Consider the following 17838-nt stretch of genomic DNA (forward strand, 5'->3'; position numbering starts at 1 on the left):
GCCAGGGTTTACCCAAACTCTGTCCTCAAGTCATCCTAGCATTCCAGGTTTTAAGGATATCCATGCTTGTGCTTAGATGGTATAATCAAACTGACTAAGGTACAGATTAATTCACCTGTGCTTAAGTATGGATATTCTTATAGCCTGGACTGTTGGGGTGCCTTGAGGACCAAGCTTGGGAATCGCTGCATTATTGCAATTTTTAGATAATCAGCGGATCGAGACGATAATTGCACAATGTATGCCCGGCATAACAATGCAGATGGAGATGGGGAACAAGTGTCATTCATTATAGATAGACCTTGTGTATCGATAACCAAACGCAGATTATGTGATGTTCATGGAACATGCAGTAATTTAACTTGTGATAACGGTGTGAAGAAATGACACGTAATCAAGATGAATTTTCCCATGAAGATCATAACCCCCCCCCCTGTATTTAATGTGGTCATTATGTGGTTGAGTCAGGAACCTATAGTGCCCTTGTTTACTTTGCCTTAGGCAGAAAAAATCTTTTTTTTTTTTTTTTGTTATGACATTGAGCCACCATAATAGTTTATTTATCTGCTTTACTAATTGCCCAAATAGTTATGTTTTTGTTTGTGTTTGCTTGAAAGGGAGCTGAACAGTATGGGCATCTGGTACAGAATGGGAAGGGTCCCACGGGCCCCAGAATCTCCGCAGCCCTCAACTCCTTCCTCCCCGTCTGCAGTGGTTACGTCGGCATCTGCACCCAACCTTCCGAGGTAGGTACTTGTGTAGCCGTTTTGTTGGATCCAAATGTTGGTACTAGGCTCCGATATAAAACTAGACTGCTATAAAGAAAAGTTATTGTCATTATTATACTTCCCCACTTGCTGGTCACTTCTCACGGAGACAGATGTTATGAGGAACAGATGTCTGTGGGCAGGGACAGCAAGTGGGGAATGATAATGATTTTAATTTCTCTAAAGGGAATGTTTATATCATCAGGATCGTTAAAATGCGGAAATGTTTATGCAGACTTCACGTAGAGGTGGTTGGACTTCAGATCAGCTCTGGACCTGCCTCGCACATCATCTACTGCTGACAAATATAAAACTTCTTCTGAGATTTTTGAAGGCAGTGGGAAATTACAGAGTGGTAGCAAGGAGAGTCACCACTCCAAGGACGGGGTTGTTTTCAATTATTTACTGGGCCCAGTGTGTTCAGCTGTCACTACTGTTGTCATCTGCGTTCCTCTGGGCAACTGTGCTGTCAGTAAAGGACACAAGTGTTCAGAAGTGAGCATGATGCCAAACAAGTACACTAAGGGTCTGGTTCAGTACGGATCGAAATAGCGATTACGCATTCAGTCTCACTGCGAAGATACGGTAATGGTTGCGATCGCGATGCCATGCTCAGCCTAACATAAGGATGCCCACTTTACCTTACACACATCCGTAATACTTGGCAAGACTGCGAAACCATAGGTACCACGCAGCATCACGCACACTTGCACAAGCTCTGACCTTACTGAGGAATTGCTAGCCTCATCGCATTGGGGATCAATGTAGTAGTGCCTGATTAGCTGTAATACAACTGTTGGGTGTACTTAAGTTGGTACAATTGCCTCTAATTCTTTGCACAAGTGGTGAAGAATAGCATTAAGCAGCTTTTTTTAAGAGAAAATAAGTAGTCCTGTCAAATTTGGGGTTCATGAAAATGGGTGCAAGCATATTTAAAAATCGCTAAAGTGAAGTTATAAAAGACGCACCTGCAATCAAAAAAACACCTCCCCCATACTTGCAGACCCCGAAAAAGTCTATTTCGCTACTTTTTATCTTTGTACCCCACTTTGTACTTTTTCGCCCCTAAATTCAAACTACTTTTTAGGGGGGTTCCTTACTTTTTTTTTTAGGGGTTTTATTTGACGCAGTTATCCTTTGGGGGACTGTTCCAAGGGTTCTGAGAGGTTTCCCCACCTTTGCACCCCAAAATAAAAATGTTGCACTTCTTTTCTCCTGCTATTCAGAGGCCATTTTTTTTTTCCGCCAATTACATTGCATTGCGTTTCCACGTACGCGAAAAGTGGATGGAATTGAATACGGAGATAAGTTTCCGCCTGGCGAAAAGTCGCAATCGGTGATACTTTTTTGTGGATCTCGGCTTCTCGCTTCTAATTGAATACGGGCCTATATCTGTTTATTAAAATGTCAAAGCCCTCAGGATGGCTCCCTCTGCTGTGTATAGGGGTCTGGTAAACGTTAAAGCTGATTTGTTGGAGGAGAGAACAGTCTTGCAAAGCACTATTGTGACCGGACGCCTTTCGCCTAGGCCGACCCTGATCATGGGTTAGCGCTTTTGGACTCCCAATCACCGTCAGTGACCGCCTGTCACTGACTCCGCCCACTGCGCCGTGGGCGTGTAACGATGCTGCCACCACCAAACTCTACCATCGGCTTTTGGAACCGCTTTTTACGTTACCCTCAGGCTCCTGTCTCGGCACTTGGAACCGCTTCTGCTGCGTATGCGTTTGACGAGCTGCGGCCACACCCCCTGATTGGTGTCGGCTGATTCCTCCTGATCCCTCGCAATGGACCAGGTCTGCACGGTAACTTGGCAGAGGGCTTGAACTTGGAGACACTGAGCTCATACCCAGAACAGTCGGAGAACGGAATAGCGTTTGGCGCAATTCTGATGGTCGCAGGAATGAGGCAATTGAAATAAAGGCAAACAGTGTTTTATTGCTCAATGTCTTAAAGAAGACCCTCCCTTCCGCTTGAAGGGGAATATCACACAGAAATCAAACAGCAATTCTGCACAAAGGATTTTCAAAGATGTACAAAAACACAGGCTCACAGGCCCTGTATATATAGTCAGAACACATAATACAGCATGGTGAAATCCACCCACAGTTGGTCTTGTACACCAATCAGACCATCTATCCCAAATGTAAGTACAACTCGCATTCCACAGGAACTGGTAATTTACTTTCATCCTTTGATACATGTATCACACAGTGACAAAATATCTATGTAGAATAACCAGCAATAATATTCGCTTTGGTCTTCCTGCAATAATCATGAAATAACAAACACTTTTTCCCCAGAAGTGCACACACACAGGAGATAGTCTCAGGCCATCCGACTCTCTTCACACCTTTACACAGAGAACTTACAGTCAAGCCTATTCATCAGACCTCCTGCTAAGGGAATGACAATTAGCATCTAGTTTCCTGCAGCCACAGAGGCTGGTCACGTCATATACAAAAAGTGCATTTTCTCTACAAAACATACATTTAAACCATATAGTGCATAGCCTATTAAATATACTTTGCTTCATGCACTAATGCATTGCAGATCAGTTGCAGTGTATTGCAGCAATACATATATGCTTTAATACAGTTTTTATTATAAACCATGTGCAGTGTGCTTTTACACTGTCCTTTTAAAAATGGCGCAATGGCAAGAGGGTTAATCCCCTCAATGCCTTGGCAGCCATTTTAACCATGTGTGGTCGGCCTTCGGCCACACTTCTCCCCACACTTCATTGGACTGTCTAGAGTAGGATCAGTCTCTTTGGGCTCACCTCCCCGGGTCAGGCAAGCAAGCCGGGCTCCAGCACTCGAATTTGGGGCACGAGTCTGGGATGTTTGGGGTGTGGGACAGTTCATCCTCAGATATCCGATTTTCCCACAGTCATAACACTTCTTGACCAGTCGAGGCCCCGGTGGTCTCTGATGATTTGCAGGGCCAGGGCGGGGCGATTGCTGGCTAAGAGCACCCTGGTTGGAGGATGCCCGATTTGGGGGGTGATGAGCAGAAGAGGGGTGTTCCCCTGGTTGTACAGTCCATTGGGGTTGCCTACTAGTCGGGCGCTTCTGCCTTTGTGGCCGAATTGCCACATACTTGTCCGCTAACTGGGCCGCCATCTTCAAGCTGGGTGGCTCCCAGTCTAGCACCCACTCCTTCACCTCTGGGGCGCACCTGCGGTAGAACTGCTCTTGGCATAGCAGATCAATCAGTGCGTCCCAGGTAGTGGCACCAGATCCCTTCACCCAGTTCACCACGTACTGCCTCAGCTGGGTGGCGAACTGCTCATGGGTGCTGGTAGGGTTCATGGGCAAGTCCCGGAACTTTTTCCTGTAGGACTCAGGAGTGACAAAGTATCGCTGTAGGAGGGCCGTTACGACTTCATCATAGCCACCGCAGTCCTCGGTGGTCACTCCCCGATAGTCCTTCATTGCCTCTCCGTGCAGTGTGAGCACCAGGTGTCTGACCCACTCCTGCTTGGGTAAATCGTGTAGTTTACAAGTCCTTTCAAATACTTGCAAATGTCCATCAATGTCCCCATCACTGTCTGCAAACTTGGTAAACTGTATACGTCCTGATCTGGGTACAGCAGTCTGCAACGATGCTTGGGGTACCACGGCCCGTGGTGCCCGCTCGTCATGCCACATCTGAATGATTAGCATACGTTCTTGTTCCGTTGCCCTTTCTCCCAATTCCGCTAGCCGATCGGCTAGGGTATCCATTCTGTCCCCCCTGGGACGTTGGGATCTCTGCCATGCTTGGGAATGCTGAGAAACATAACTGCTGTGAGAGGGGGCGGGATTTGTTGCTCTCACCACGTTCTGAGGGGCGTCCATTGTTACGCTGGCCGCACTTTCCACCTCCGTCTGATGCAACTCCTCCCAGCCCCTGAGTGCCTTCCTCATGTCGCTTGCGGTTGCACTGTAAGGGAGTGGAATTCCCTTTTCCTGGCACACCATCTCAAGATCATTCTTGGACGTTCCGCTGTAATCCGCCATCCTGCGCGTTCTCCTGAGCTGCAGTTACTCCTCTCCTGAGTAACTCTGCTTCTCTCATCGGGTGACCGAAAAGCCGCCTGGGATTATCCCACCGCTATGCCACCAGATATGACCGTTGCTTCATGCACTAATGCATTGCAGATCAGTAGCAGTGCATTACAGCAGTACATATATGCTTTAATACAGTTTATTATAAACCATGTGCAGTGTGCTTTTACACTGTCCTTTTAAAAATGGCGCATTGGCATGAGGGTTAATCCCCTCAATGCCTTGGCAGCCATTTTAATCACGTGTGCTCGGCCTCCGGCCACAACTATTAATTGGAGATTATTTATATATATATATATATATATATATATATATATATATATATACCATTATGTTCCCCTTATATGGTTAATCTACTCTAACCTTTTTTAGGTGTATTCACATGTTTAGCTATATATTTTTTCTACTTCAGGGTCCATAGGGGGTCCACAGGGTTGACCTTGGGGGGTATAGGTTGGGAACCAAATCCGGGCACCACGCAGTTAAAGCTTTTAGCTCCCAGGATGCACTGGGTCCACTCTCCCTATAACCCCACCCCCAAGCCAGAGGCACCTCAGTTTAAGTTGGTGCCTGGCCGGAGTCGGGTCACCGTTACTGCAGGGGGGCTGCTTAGCAGCCCCTAAGCTTAAAATTTATTTTTAAAGAGTTTTATTTTATTTTTATTTTTTTACTACTCTTCAGAGCGGCAGCATCAGACTGTCCAATGGACGTCTAAGCTGCCGCTCCTACACCCCGCCGGCGCTGCGACGCCAGGACAGATCTGGGGATCGCAGCGGGACCCCAGAGTCTGTACTAGCCGGGCTCTGGAGGTATCCCTGGGCTGCTGCCGGATCGACGGGGATAGGTAAGTCGCGTGGTCACCGTTTGCGGTGATCCACGTGTGTATGCAACCTTATGTCTCTGGTCTCTGGGGACAGACCGGAGGCGCTAGCAGTGGCGGCGGGCTCCCCCTCCATGGAGGCATACCCCGCGTGTCTACTAGCCCACCAAGGATTATAGCGGCAGCGGGAGCCAGCATCCCGGGTGGTTAATTGCTAGCCTGGGGAGGAAGCCTTCCCTGTCTAGCGGCTCCTCCCCTCAGCTCAGCGCGCCTTTCAATAATACAGTCTGGCGTCACTGAGCTGCTTCCTCCGCGGGCCACACTTCTTCTAAGGTCTCCGGCGGCCATTATCTCTTGGTGGTGCTGCAGAACTCCTAGGATAGTAGTGTGCCCAGTCCCCCTGCGTACCTGGCCATTTTGGGTGAGTGTACACAGCGCTATAGCCTTCCCAGACACTGAATCTGGGCAGTTGAATGTAGCGACATTGTGCAGTATATTATATGTCATGCAAATGTATGTATATATATTTTTCTGCATTGTATGTGACTTATGCTAGTGCTGACTGTCTGTACTTTATTCTCTCACCTGTCAGTGTATATCTATCCCTTTTCTTTATCTGCCCTAATACAGGTGTACCTAAGGTGGTTCTGAGACCTCACATATATATACTTGTTAATATTTGTGAGGTTTGTCACATACTGTTGCGTGCTGCACGTTGCCATATTTTAGATGGAACTGTGTGTTGCATACGCTGATAATGGGTCCCTGCAGCTAATCTTAGCGTCAGTCAGGACCGGTGTGGCGCTGCTTAATATTTCCGTCAAGAAAATATATCTGACCTGGAGATTGCACACGATACTGCACCCATTATTGCTATCCTACAGGTCATGCGGAGGATTTGACTCAAAGGTTTATGTATGCGGCGCCATCTGGTGCCAGGGCCCTTGCACGACCCCCTTGGGCGGTTTATTTCTCAGGATCCTCTCCTTTGAGGATCGCCGGGCGGGCCCCATTGTCGTAACTCGCTTGGGGTTACTTCACCATACTGCCCTTTTCGACTAGGGGTATCTCGCAATTTCTGGCACTTTACCCCTGTGTCACAGACTATCGCTCCCTGCCGGGGTTTTTCACAAGTACATGAATTACCTCCGATACCACATCGGTCTGTCATTCCCCTTTCAGGGATTACCACAACGGTCACCCTGGTGGATGTCGTTTACTACGAAATACTAAATGCGTGTTATACGCCCTGTGGTTACTTCGGTTACTTCCCAGTGGCTCTGCCGTGAACTGGATGGTGTTATTCGGCTCTTTCCCTCTCACATGGGGGGAGCCGATTTTCAAGTATTATTATCCCTGCTTTGGGGCTGGTGGCCAGGTTCATTCTGGATATAGAGAATGTCGATCCTGCACCTGTATCATACATTCCCTGTTTCTGCCCAGCGGGTGGATCTCATGGCGGGAGTCTGGCTGTCGCCAGATATGGGGGTTCACAAAGGCCTCGTGTTTCCCCTTCCCTGCGGGTCCTCACAAGTAATAGAAATCTCCTTCTGGGGTGGATTTGTATAATAATCGTCGGGTTACAGGCATTAATACGCCTCCAATCCCGGCCTGGACGGATTTTACGGATCCGTAGGTGGTAACTTTGCCTGAAATCAATGTACTCGTTTTCAGGGCCTGTTGCCCGTCCTACAATGGCCATCGCATGGTTGGTTACTACTGTTGCATACTGGGCTGAGGCATTTGTAACGTTTTTCCCCTCCAACATGTCTGGGGTTCAAATGTCTTTTGCCGCTCACATAAAATATGCAGTTGTCATATGTGGGATTACTTACATTGGATGCTGGTCTTCTAACTTTCAGGGTTTCGGCTGCGACTATATCCGCCACAATACCCTATGGCTGCGTTATGGGAAAGCAGAGGTGCAGACTCCTTCCATGGGGAAGATCTTGTTTGGTCCTGACCTTGACAAAATTGTTGCATCATTGGCAGTATCACTTATGGAGAGATACCGTCTTTAGCTACTCCCACTACATTCGGACTAACTCTGTTAAGTCTTTTTGTCCTCAGGGTCAGCCTAAAGGCCTGTTTTTTCCTAGGCTGTTGGCCTCCACGGGGGCCACCATATCCAGTACCGAGCAGTCCTGGACTTCCGGACGACCCTGTTTCTACGCCTGAGAATAAACCTTCAGCCTGACGGGACAGGTCTACATCTGGGGGTTTCCAGAGTGAGATACTGATTCTTAACGGCCTCTCATTGCTCGGCAGCCTCCTCACAGGCGTTGTTACATGGGCCCTTCTTCAGACCCGATCAGGGCCTTACAAACACGGAAAGCTATACAGTCTTTGCGGTAAGCAGAGCTATTTCGGCCAGTCTCACTATCTCAGCGAGGGACTGGTTGTTCTACTTTTTTTCTGGGGCAGTGACCGACTGGTCCTCATTTGCCTATACTCTGTCTCAAATCCCTGAATCCGATTTCAAGGGTGCCTGGACTCAGGTGGAATCCTCCATGCTCCATCATCCGACGTTGGGGGCCTGGGGACTTTATGGTATATCTGAGTATTCAGGATACGTACCTACGGGTACATACAGAGCCCTCTCATCAGCATGGGTTCAGGTTTGCTGTGCCACAGCAACATTTGCAAGTTTCGGGCTCTGCCTGTTGGGACTGTCCTCAACTCCACCGGGGTTTACCAGCTTTATGGATTTTCTGACAGTTCACCTGTTCAGTGTATCCGAATGCTCCTTTATCTGGGCGGCCTCCTGCTTTTAGCAGGATCACTGAGGTACTTTTCCACCAGGTCAGGCTAACCGTGGCTTCTTCTCGGCACAGATAAGTAGTCAACGGAGAAAAAGTCCTCCCTGCATCCCTCACAGGGTATTCTTCATCTGGGAGCACTGCTGGATTCTCAGAATCTGAGAATTTTTCTGGCGTAAGACAAGATCTCAGCTCTTGAACTTGGAGTGTGCGGATGTCTACGTAGTCGACATATATCATTACTCTTGGTGATGCGCGGTCTACCAGAGTGTCTACCTTTTGGTAGGGTGGAATGTGCTCCGTTCCATTCCAGGCCTTGCCATTATTGACTCCTCTCCAGATGGATCGAGTTTTTTCCATCGGATCGCTGTTCGCACGATAATGCTCTCTCTGGAGGCGAGTCGGTCTCTGTCCGGGTGGCTATGGCCATCTCGTCCAGGGTATTCTTTGCTACAGACAGTGTCTGGTCCGCATTTGTTTCGGGGCAGCTGGACGTCTGTCGCTTCCGCCCTGCCACTTAACTAGTTGGAACTTTAGCCTGTCTTGGGCCTTCACTCTGGCCTAACCCATATGTCACGGTAAACCTGAATAGGTTCAGTCCGACAGTCACAACAGTGGCTTCCATCTAGGCAACACAGGTAGTTGGGTGGCAATGACAGGAATGTCATACATTCTGACATAGTCCAAGGGTCTTCTCCTGGCCAACTCTGCAGTGTTCAGTCCGGGAGCTCACCATTGGGAAGCGGGCTTCCTCAGCCGTCACGACGTGCATCCCGGGGACTAGTCTCTTCTCCAAGAGAGGTTTCAACTCCTGGTGAGCAGAGGGGGCCTCCCTGAGGTGATTGATCCTCATGGCCTTCTGACTGTTTCTCACACTACCTGTGTTACAGTCCAGCTCTAGGAGTACTGAAGCTACCTTCAGTGACTCTTTGTCTGTGAAGTGGTCCTTCCACTTTTTGTATCTGTGTCCTCCGGTCTCCCTTCTTCCTCGAGGTCTTCGGAAGTTTAATTCGAGACGGAGGGGCTTTCCTTCTGGTGGCTCCAGTTCGTTCCAGCCGTCACTGGTACTAAGATTTTCGGAGTCTCCTCATCGATGCTTCATTCCTACTGCTTCACTATCTGGACCTGTTGTCTCATGGTCCTTGTTTTTCCCTGGACCTGGATCGTTTGTCTTTGACTGCGCCCCTACTGTGGTCCTAGGGCTTCCCTGGCTCTGTCTTCATTGACATGTTTAGAGCAGATAGGCCAGACTTTGCTGGGATCTGCCACAGACTGTGGCATGCATAATTCTTATGGTATCGTACCTGTCGATACGATCCTCCGGTGTCCAGGATTTCCAGATATTCTGGCATTCCTTCCAGCTGGCTTGGGTTTCACCCTCGGCCTGGCCTTCCTGACAGTGCGGATCTCTACACTGTCGGTATGGTTAAGATATGGCATTGCTCCACTCTGGTATCCAGTTCATCCTTTGGTGTGTTTTCTGGATTATGCCTCCATTTGTCCTCCCTAGGGACTCCTTGGGAGTTAGTAGTGGTTCTTCGTTCCCTCCGGGGACAGTCGATGGAACCGCTGGTTGTGATAGCCATTACATGGTCTAGTGCTTAGGCTCTCTCTTTCTCTCAGGGTGTTTATATTAACCAGGAGAGTGTCTGAATTGGGAGTGTTCTCATGTGGCTCCCTCTTCTGGAGGGCATCATGTCAGGGTGTGAGTTGCTCTCGCCCTGTGTTTCTTCTTAGTGGTTCTTAGGTTCCATATTATTCTGGAACTTATGGTACGGCCATTCAGTCCCCAATCCTCTCGGCTGGCGTGGCCTCATTGACTGTGGTCCAGCCTCTTTGGATTTATGTGATCCGTTCAGGTTCCTTACGGAAATCGGACTCCTTATTGGTGGTCTGAGATTTCTGGTTTTCACAGGAAAGGATGGCCGGCCTATAACCAAATGTTGGCTGGATGGCTTCATATATCTTCCTCAGGGGCCTACCCATGTGTAGGCCTTTCTGTTGTTGATGCTTGTTTTTTCTCGGGCCATGTTACCCTCATGGGCGGCTCGCTGTGGCGCCTCGGCTGTTTTGCATTACTAGGTGACCACGTGGTCTTCTGTCCACACCTTTTTAAGGTTCTAGGCATTGGTTGCCTTTGCCTCTCAGGATGCTTTCTTTTTGGCGACGGATTCTCCTCTCAGCACAGGAGCGTCCCCACCCTTGGTTGAACTGCTTTGGGACATCCCCAAGGTCAACCCTGTGGACCCCCTATGGACCCTGAAGTAGAAAACGAGATATGGTAAGAACTTACCTTTGTTATCTGTTTCTACGAAGTCCATAGGTCCACAGGGCGCCCGCCCTGATGCACCTGGCTTCATATGGGCTGTGTGGCTGGTCACCGGTTTTCCGTCTCCCATTTCTGTGAGTATGGTTATTGAGTGTTCCAGTTTTTCTCTCTCTTTTTCTCTCCTCCTCCGGCCTTTGGCTACTTACAAACTGAGGTGCCTCTGGCTTGGGGGTGGGGTTATAGGGAGAGTGGACCCAGTGCATCCTGGGAGCTAAAAGCTTTAACTGCGTGGTGCCCGGATTTGGTTCCCAACCTATACCCCCAAGGTCAACCCTGTGGACCCTATGGACTTCGTAGAAACAGAGATAACAAAGGTAAGTTCTTACCATATCTCTTGTTTTCTCATGCAGCTGTGTAGGATTACACCAATCAAACACTTCTACAATGTAAACTTGTATGAAAAGACACCAATATTCAACCCCTGAGCAGTATAAGCTTGCTCATAGTATGGAAGTAAGACTCACTGTTCTCCGCAGGATTAAATTGGCATCTTTTCCCCTCTCAAATAACATGATTCGTCCTGAACTTCATGTCTCCCTGCAGTTTATGACTTTGCCGGGAAATTGAATCAGTTTTGTTTTACTCAGCAAATAAAACAAGCGTCAGAATAAAATGTATTGTAATCTGGTTGAGTTAAAACGTACTGTGTTCCCTGGAATAATTGAAAGTTCTATTAATGGCGTACGGTAAAACCTGTCTGTCTGCAGATGTATGACACAGCTCCGCGTGTCTGTAATGAGCGGCCGGCTTTCCCGACAAGATGTTTATATCTCTCTGAAAGTTATCATGATTTTATGGGCTGCATGTGAGACGGATGTTCTGTGCCACTTATCATGTTTGAACAGCTATTGTGAGTGAGGAATATTTACTAGCATTCAGTAGCAAGTGTGTGTGTGTGGTATATGAATTTAAAAATAATAAGAGTGAACTATGTGACAACCTTTCAACAACATAGGTCTCTCCTCTAGATCTACAAAATTTCCATGTCAAATCAAACAGATCTGACTACCAAAATTTACAAAACTATCAGATCCGACCAATTTTAACGGGCCTACATGTTGTGCGGTTCAGAAAATAATGAAACACAATGCCTTTTACTGACCCTCCCATTTACACTAAGACTGTCACAGGTATTCGGCCCATGTCTGCTGCAGTGTGTCTCCTAGTTTGAAATTAGCTACTGACTGATGGATACATAAACTGCAAATATCTTTTTCCTTGCCAATCCACAGATGTTCCATTTGGTTGTGACAACTGGGGAGATCGATGGGTTCTACTAATTCAATAGTTCACCTTTGGGTCTATTCCAGAGGTTCCCAAACATGCGGTCCTCAAGGCACCCCAACAATTCAGGTTTAAAGATATCCATACTTGAGCACAGACTGTTAAATCAAATTGATTGAGGAACTGATTAATCCACCTGTGGTCAAGCATGGATATCTTTAAAACCTGGACTGTTAGGGTGCCTTGAGGAGTGAGTTTGGGAACCCTCTGGTCTATTCAAAGAGTTTTGTAGCCTTGTGGCATCAAATAATTTTCTGGGATGGGAAGGTGGGGGAAGACCAAGGGAAAAAAAGAAAAACCCTGCAACGCTGGGCGCAATATTATTAGATTCGGGTTAGATACCCCTAGACTTATGGTTTACATTAAATAACTTTTCCTTAACAATCTGCATGCGACAACTTCCACTCATACAATACATGTTTCACGTTCTTTACTTGAGATAAGTAGTTAATACGGTAGTTAAATAGTTTCAAATATGTTGTTCTTTTCCAGATGCTGAAGTCTACGGTTAAAACAAATTTACCATGTTGAGGTGCTCCTCTATGTGCTTTATCTACTTTAATTTCCCTCCACTCCCATGCTACTTGGTACTTGTCCATTGTCCTTCCCTCTTGGTTATGACCAAAGCAATTATACTTGGTCCACTAATGTATGCGAGCTGGCACTGAAGACTTGTGTAATGTACAACAGAAGCAGGCTTTCCTGAAAACATTCCAATTTAATAATGGCTCATTCTCTGTATACTGATTTCATTCAGGGGGGAAGTAAGTGCTTGTTTCAGGCCAGTTTGCCAATATGGCTGTACATATATTTGGGACCGATTAGGCAGAGGCTGAAAACACTACTTTTCTTTCTTTCTTTCTTTCTTTCTTTCTTTCTTTCTTTCTTTCTTTCTTTCTTTCTTTCTTTCTTTCTTTCTTTCTTTCTTTCTTTCTTTCTTTCTTTCTTTCTTTCTTTCTTTCTTTCTTTCTTTCTTTCAACTAACACGTAGTGTTGTTTTGTGTTTTGGCAGGACGCTTTAGCTATTGTGTAGTATCAGTAAGTTATGTTATAGGTGTGTAAGATAAGGTCCTAAAATACTCTACTTTTATTGTAATGAAAATGCACATCTTCAATATTTATAAACATGGTTCAGTGACAATGGGGTTTAAATATTTTTAAAGACGACATCGCTAGCTCCTCCATCTATGTTGCTTGTGGTGTTGTTTCATGAGCTTGTTTCTTTTACACTATATAATAAGAATAAAGTAGGTTCCCCACGGCAATTTTGGGGATAGCTTTTAAACAAGCATACTGTTTATGTTCAGTACAGTTTCCCAGGCCGACTTACCTCAGACCACACAGCACTAGGTGAGATGTAGACGAAGCCAGATCTCTGCTTTGACAAATGGAAAGAAGTCTAGGAAAAAAGAGAACCAAATATAATGTACCCTTATATACTAATTAAACTTAATATTAGGTAGATACGCGACTTATCTTTTAAGGTGAGGTAATCCTGCATGCTTAACAAATGTTTACTGTCTTCCTGAGAATTTCCCTATTTTCACCAATCATCAGAGATGGATAACCAACTGCTCCAGGACCAATATTCTTAATGAAATACAAAGTCACAACATGTGTAAACCTGGAAGAGTTAACAATACTCTTGAAATGGGCACCGAATAATCTAAAAACCTTTACAGCACTTCTGGGAAAGGACAGCAAGGTGGAAGATTTCCTCAGCCGATATTCGATCCGCCCAGGAGCATGGGAGTAGAACAAGGAAGTGTATCAACAAACAATTCAGAAGTTTGGGATGCCGGAGATAGATCTCATTGAGACAAGTTGAATTTCCAAACTGAGAAAGTTCTACTCTCATCACAGAGACTCAAATGCAAAAGGAATAGAAACCCTAACACGACCCTGGAGATTCACACTAGTGTAGGTGTTCTCTCCTGTTTCTCTAATTGCAAGAGACCTAAAGAAGATATCTGGGCCGAAACTAGGATCTCTGTCACCCAGTAATTTTGCGCCCCTTCCCTTCCCGTACCTGGATTTTGTCCTTTCTCCTCCATAAGGCAATGCACTAGTCAGACGTCTCTGGTATAGTGACTTACATTATGTCACATACCATAATGCCCATTACACATTATGCCACACATTGTAATACCTATTACCAAAGTGCCACTTACATATTTGCCCGACACCATTTTATGCCCCACAGTAAGGCTTCTAATCACGTTAAAATTACCTTCTCGTTGTCAGGAGTTTTATGCTCATTTTCCAGAGGTTCCATGCTTGTTGGGGGTTCCGTGCTCGTTGCCAGGGGGGTTTCATGCTCGTTGCCAGGGGGGTTTCATGCTCGTTGCCAGGGGGGTTTCATGCTCGTTGCCAGGGGGGTTTCATGCTCGTTGCCAGGGGGGTTTCATGCTCGTTGCCAGGGGGGTTTCATGCTCGTTGCCAGGTGGTTTCATGCTCATTTCCAGGGGGTTTATGCTCGTTGCCAGGGGGTTTCACGGGAGAAGATGCAGCTTTCTACATCTCCCAGCAGCGCCAGCGTTCCCGGTACTTCTAGGAATGCTATGTGCATTGCGCTGGCCTAACAGACACTAGAGGTCCAGTAGGACCTCTAGCATTTGTCTCCTCCTTGCCGGTGCTTCCATTTTAGCCTCGCAGGTCATGGTTTGTAGTAGCAAAAATAATGCTTCTAGAGCAATTGTGGCCTCTTTGGCTTGAACTTCTGTATCAGTGACAAATCCTGTAAAATGTATTTGGCGGTATGGAGATTGAACAGTCATTACTGAAGAATAAATCTAGGTACACACTATAAGATTATCTGTCCAATCTGGCTGATTGGATTAAAAATCCGGTAATGTATGGATCGATCATTTGTTCCCAAACACTGGAAAACTGATAGACTGTCGTTCAGAAAAATTGTTCCCAACTCATGCTTGCAAAATGGATCAGGGACGTCACCTCACAGGCTAATGAGAGAAAAATACACGAGATGTCCTAAAAAGGGCATATTCCATGGCAGCAGTGGGGCCTAGTGTGTTTTACATGTCACAGGCACCAGCAGATCATCTTTGCAAAGCAGCAGGATGGTCTTCATACTTTTTCCAAACCTAAATCTTTTTATGGATGACATTATTTCAGAGGACACTGTTTGGAAAGAAGTTTCTTCAAGCAATGGATCAATAATTTTTTTTTATTTTGTATTGAGCATGAACTGATCTTTTTCTGATTGTGGATGTAGTTAGGATGCCGATGGTTACAATACCGACAGAGGCATCTCGACCGATTCCTACAGTGAGTGTTAGGGTTAGGCTGTGGGAGGCAGACTGTTAGGGTTTGGCTGCGGGAGGGTGGGTTAGGATTGGGGTTAAGAATGCTTACCAAAATCCGTAGGGGTTTTGGCTTTTGGGATGCTGCTGTCTGTATTCTGACTGTTGGCACTGTTACCGTTTGGGTCCTGTACCCATCCTCCTGATTGTATTTTAGATTCCTTCATATTTGGGCTTTTTGGCTTCACCCCATACGACAAGCCTTCCATGGAGTACTGAAAAAGATATAAGCAAATTTATATTTAACTGAAATTCATTTCTTAAAAACCTCCGTTGAAGTCCCTATATTTCCTTCAATGTTTCTGTTAAGGGTATGTTTCAGGTGCAGTTTGGAGGTTCACTGGAAGGCCAGCACTGGATGGAGGAGTCACATTATATAACTCCCAGGAGTGTAAACTTTTTCCTGTCTCTTCTCAGCTGACCAAGATTTAGCCCATATATCAGGGCTGCCATGGAGCACTTTGAAAAAATGAAATTATGAGGCATAATTTGCTTATATCCTTCACAGTCTTTGAACATCATACTATCAAGTCATTTGTTTATTGGATGTTCTTAATCAGCTGCAACTTTTGTTGGCATTTGGAATAAGGTTCCTACAACTGATTCATTAGGATGTTGGGCAGTTTGCCAATTTACTTGACACTCTAGAATACATTTGTGAAAGTGTGTGTATACCCATGGGCTTGCTGCTTCCTCTAGTTGTTAATCTGAAGATGGATCTGTGTTTCTCACAGTTCCGCCTCAATTGTTTAATGGTTTTTTATGCAATAGATCAACTTTTAATGTTAAATCAATGGCAAAAACGTTCTAAAACCTAAACATGTCCACCAGCACAGCCAAGATGTACAGCAACAGATGCAATGCTGATGGTTGCCTCCCTCTCATCAGGCACTGTATTTTCTGCATTCAAGCATGCCATTGTCTCCCCCATTCTTATCACACTCTCTTCCTTTTTTTTTCTCCTCCGTTTTACCTCCAAACTCCTTGAGCGTATTATCTACAACCGCCTTACCACCTTTCTTTCCTCCCACTCCATGCTTGACCCATTTCAGAGTGGCTTTCGTTCTCTCCACTCCACTGAACCTGCCCTTAAAAGTAAGCAATGACCTCCTTGCTGTCAAATCCAAGGGCCACTACTCTCTGCTCATTCTCCTTAACCTCTGTGCTGCTTTTCACACTGTGGACCACCCTCTCCTCTTACAGATCCTTCACTCCCTTGGACTACGTGATATTCCTCTCATGTCTCCTCCTGTTTCCTCTAACGGTAGGGATTCCCCAAGGTTCTGTTGCTGGACCTCTCCTATTCTCCCTCTATACATTTTCTTTAGATGAACTCTTTAGCTCTTTTGGCCTCCAATATCATATCTATGATGATGGATACTCAGATCTACCTTTCCTCCCCTGACCTCTCCCCCTCTCTCATCACTCGTGTCTCCAACTGTCCTCTCTGCTATCTCTTCCTGGATGTCCCAGCGCTTTCTTGAACTTAACAAGACTGAGCTGATCATCTTCCCACCCTCCCACATAACCTCACTTCTCACAATTTATTTATTAATGGCACAACTATCTCATCTAGCCCCCCAGTGCGCTGTCTTGGAGTTATCCTTGACTCCTCCCTCTCCTCCAAATCACACGTCCAGTATTTCTCACAGGCCTACCGCTTCCATCTCAAAAATATTTCCAGGATCAGACCTTATCTCACCCTGGAGGCAACTAATACCCTCATCAACTCACTGGTCATCTCTAGATTGGACTATTAGAACTATAGATGTGTGGTTCGGATTTTTCAGATATGTTTGGATCTCAAAAACTGCATAATTTTGGCTATCCGACTGTCACGTGTTTTGGATAGCCAATAAGAGAAATCCGAACTTGTGATAATTTTTTTTTTTTTTTTAATTCAGTAGTTTTTATTGATATTTTTAGACATACATAAACATATAAGGAAAAGTAAATAAAATAAAATACAAGAATATACTCATCGAATATAGGACAGATATGAAAACCAAACATATCAAATGTTGAGCATAAACATAGTATAATACAGGAGTTTACAATATGGTATGTATGTGTATATATATATTAGGGGTGAGCGGGTTCGGATTTCTGAAATCCGAACCCCCCCGAGCCCCCCCGATCCGAGGCCGATCCGAGTCAGGCTCGACTTTTCCCGCCTGACTCGGATCAGAAATCGAGGCAAAACGTCATCATCCCGCCTTCCGGGTCTCGCGGGTTTTGGATCCTATATAAGGTACCCGCGTCGGCGCCATTTTCTCACTCGGCTGTGGACAGTGAAGAGGGTGGGTGGGAGTTAGGGCTGGCTGGGCTGTGTAGTGTAGTGTAGTGCAGAGTAGTGTTGTGCTGCGCTGGGCTGCTGTTGTCCATAGGGGCTGTGTCCACAACTTCAAAGTCCATAGGGGCTGGCTGTGTTGTGCTGTGCTGCTGTTGTTAATAGGGGCTGTGTCCACTACTTCAAAGTCCATAGGGGCTGGCTGGACTGTGTT

At 46.1% G+C, this 17838-nt stretch overlaps 1 protein-coding gene across 4 annotated transcripts in view; it reads left to right on the forward strand.

Annotated features, from left to right (window-relative positions):
• MVB12B (multivesicular body subunit 12B) overlaps positions 1-17838 on the forward strand; it is a 172964-nt gene that overhangs the window by 68981 nt on the left and 86145 nt on the right. For all 4 annotated transcript variants that reach the window (XM_088471124.1, XM_088471122.1, XM_088471121.1 and 1 more), the window contains one exon: positions 618-746. In XM_088471124.1, the coding sequence (XP_088327250.1) occupies positions 618-746 (129 nt within the window). The remainder of the gene's footprint in view (positions 1-617; positions 747-17838) is intronic.

This window comes from Taudactylus pleione, unplaced genomic scaffold (assembly GCF_031769625.1).
Source record: "Taudactylus pleione unplaced genomic scaffold, aTauple2 ptg000110l, whole genome shotgun sequence".
Taxonomy (NCBI): Eukaryota; Metazoa; Chordata; class Amphibia; order Anura; family Myobatrachidae; genus Taudactylus; species Taudactylus pleione.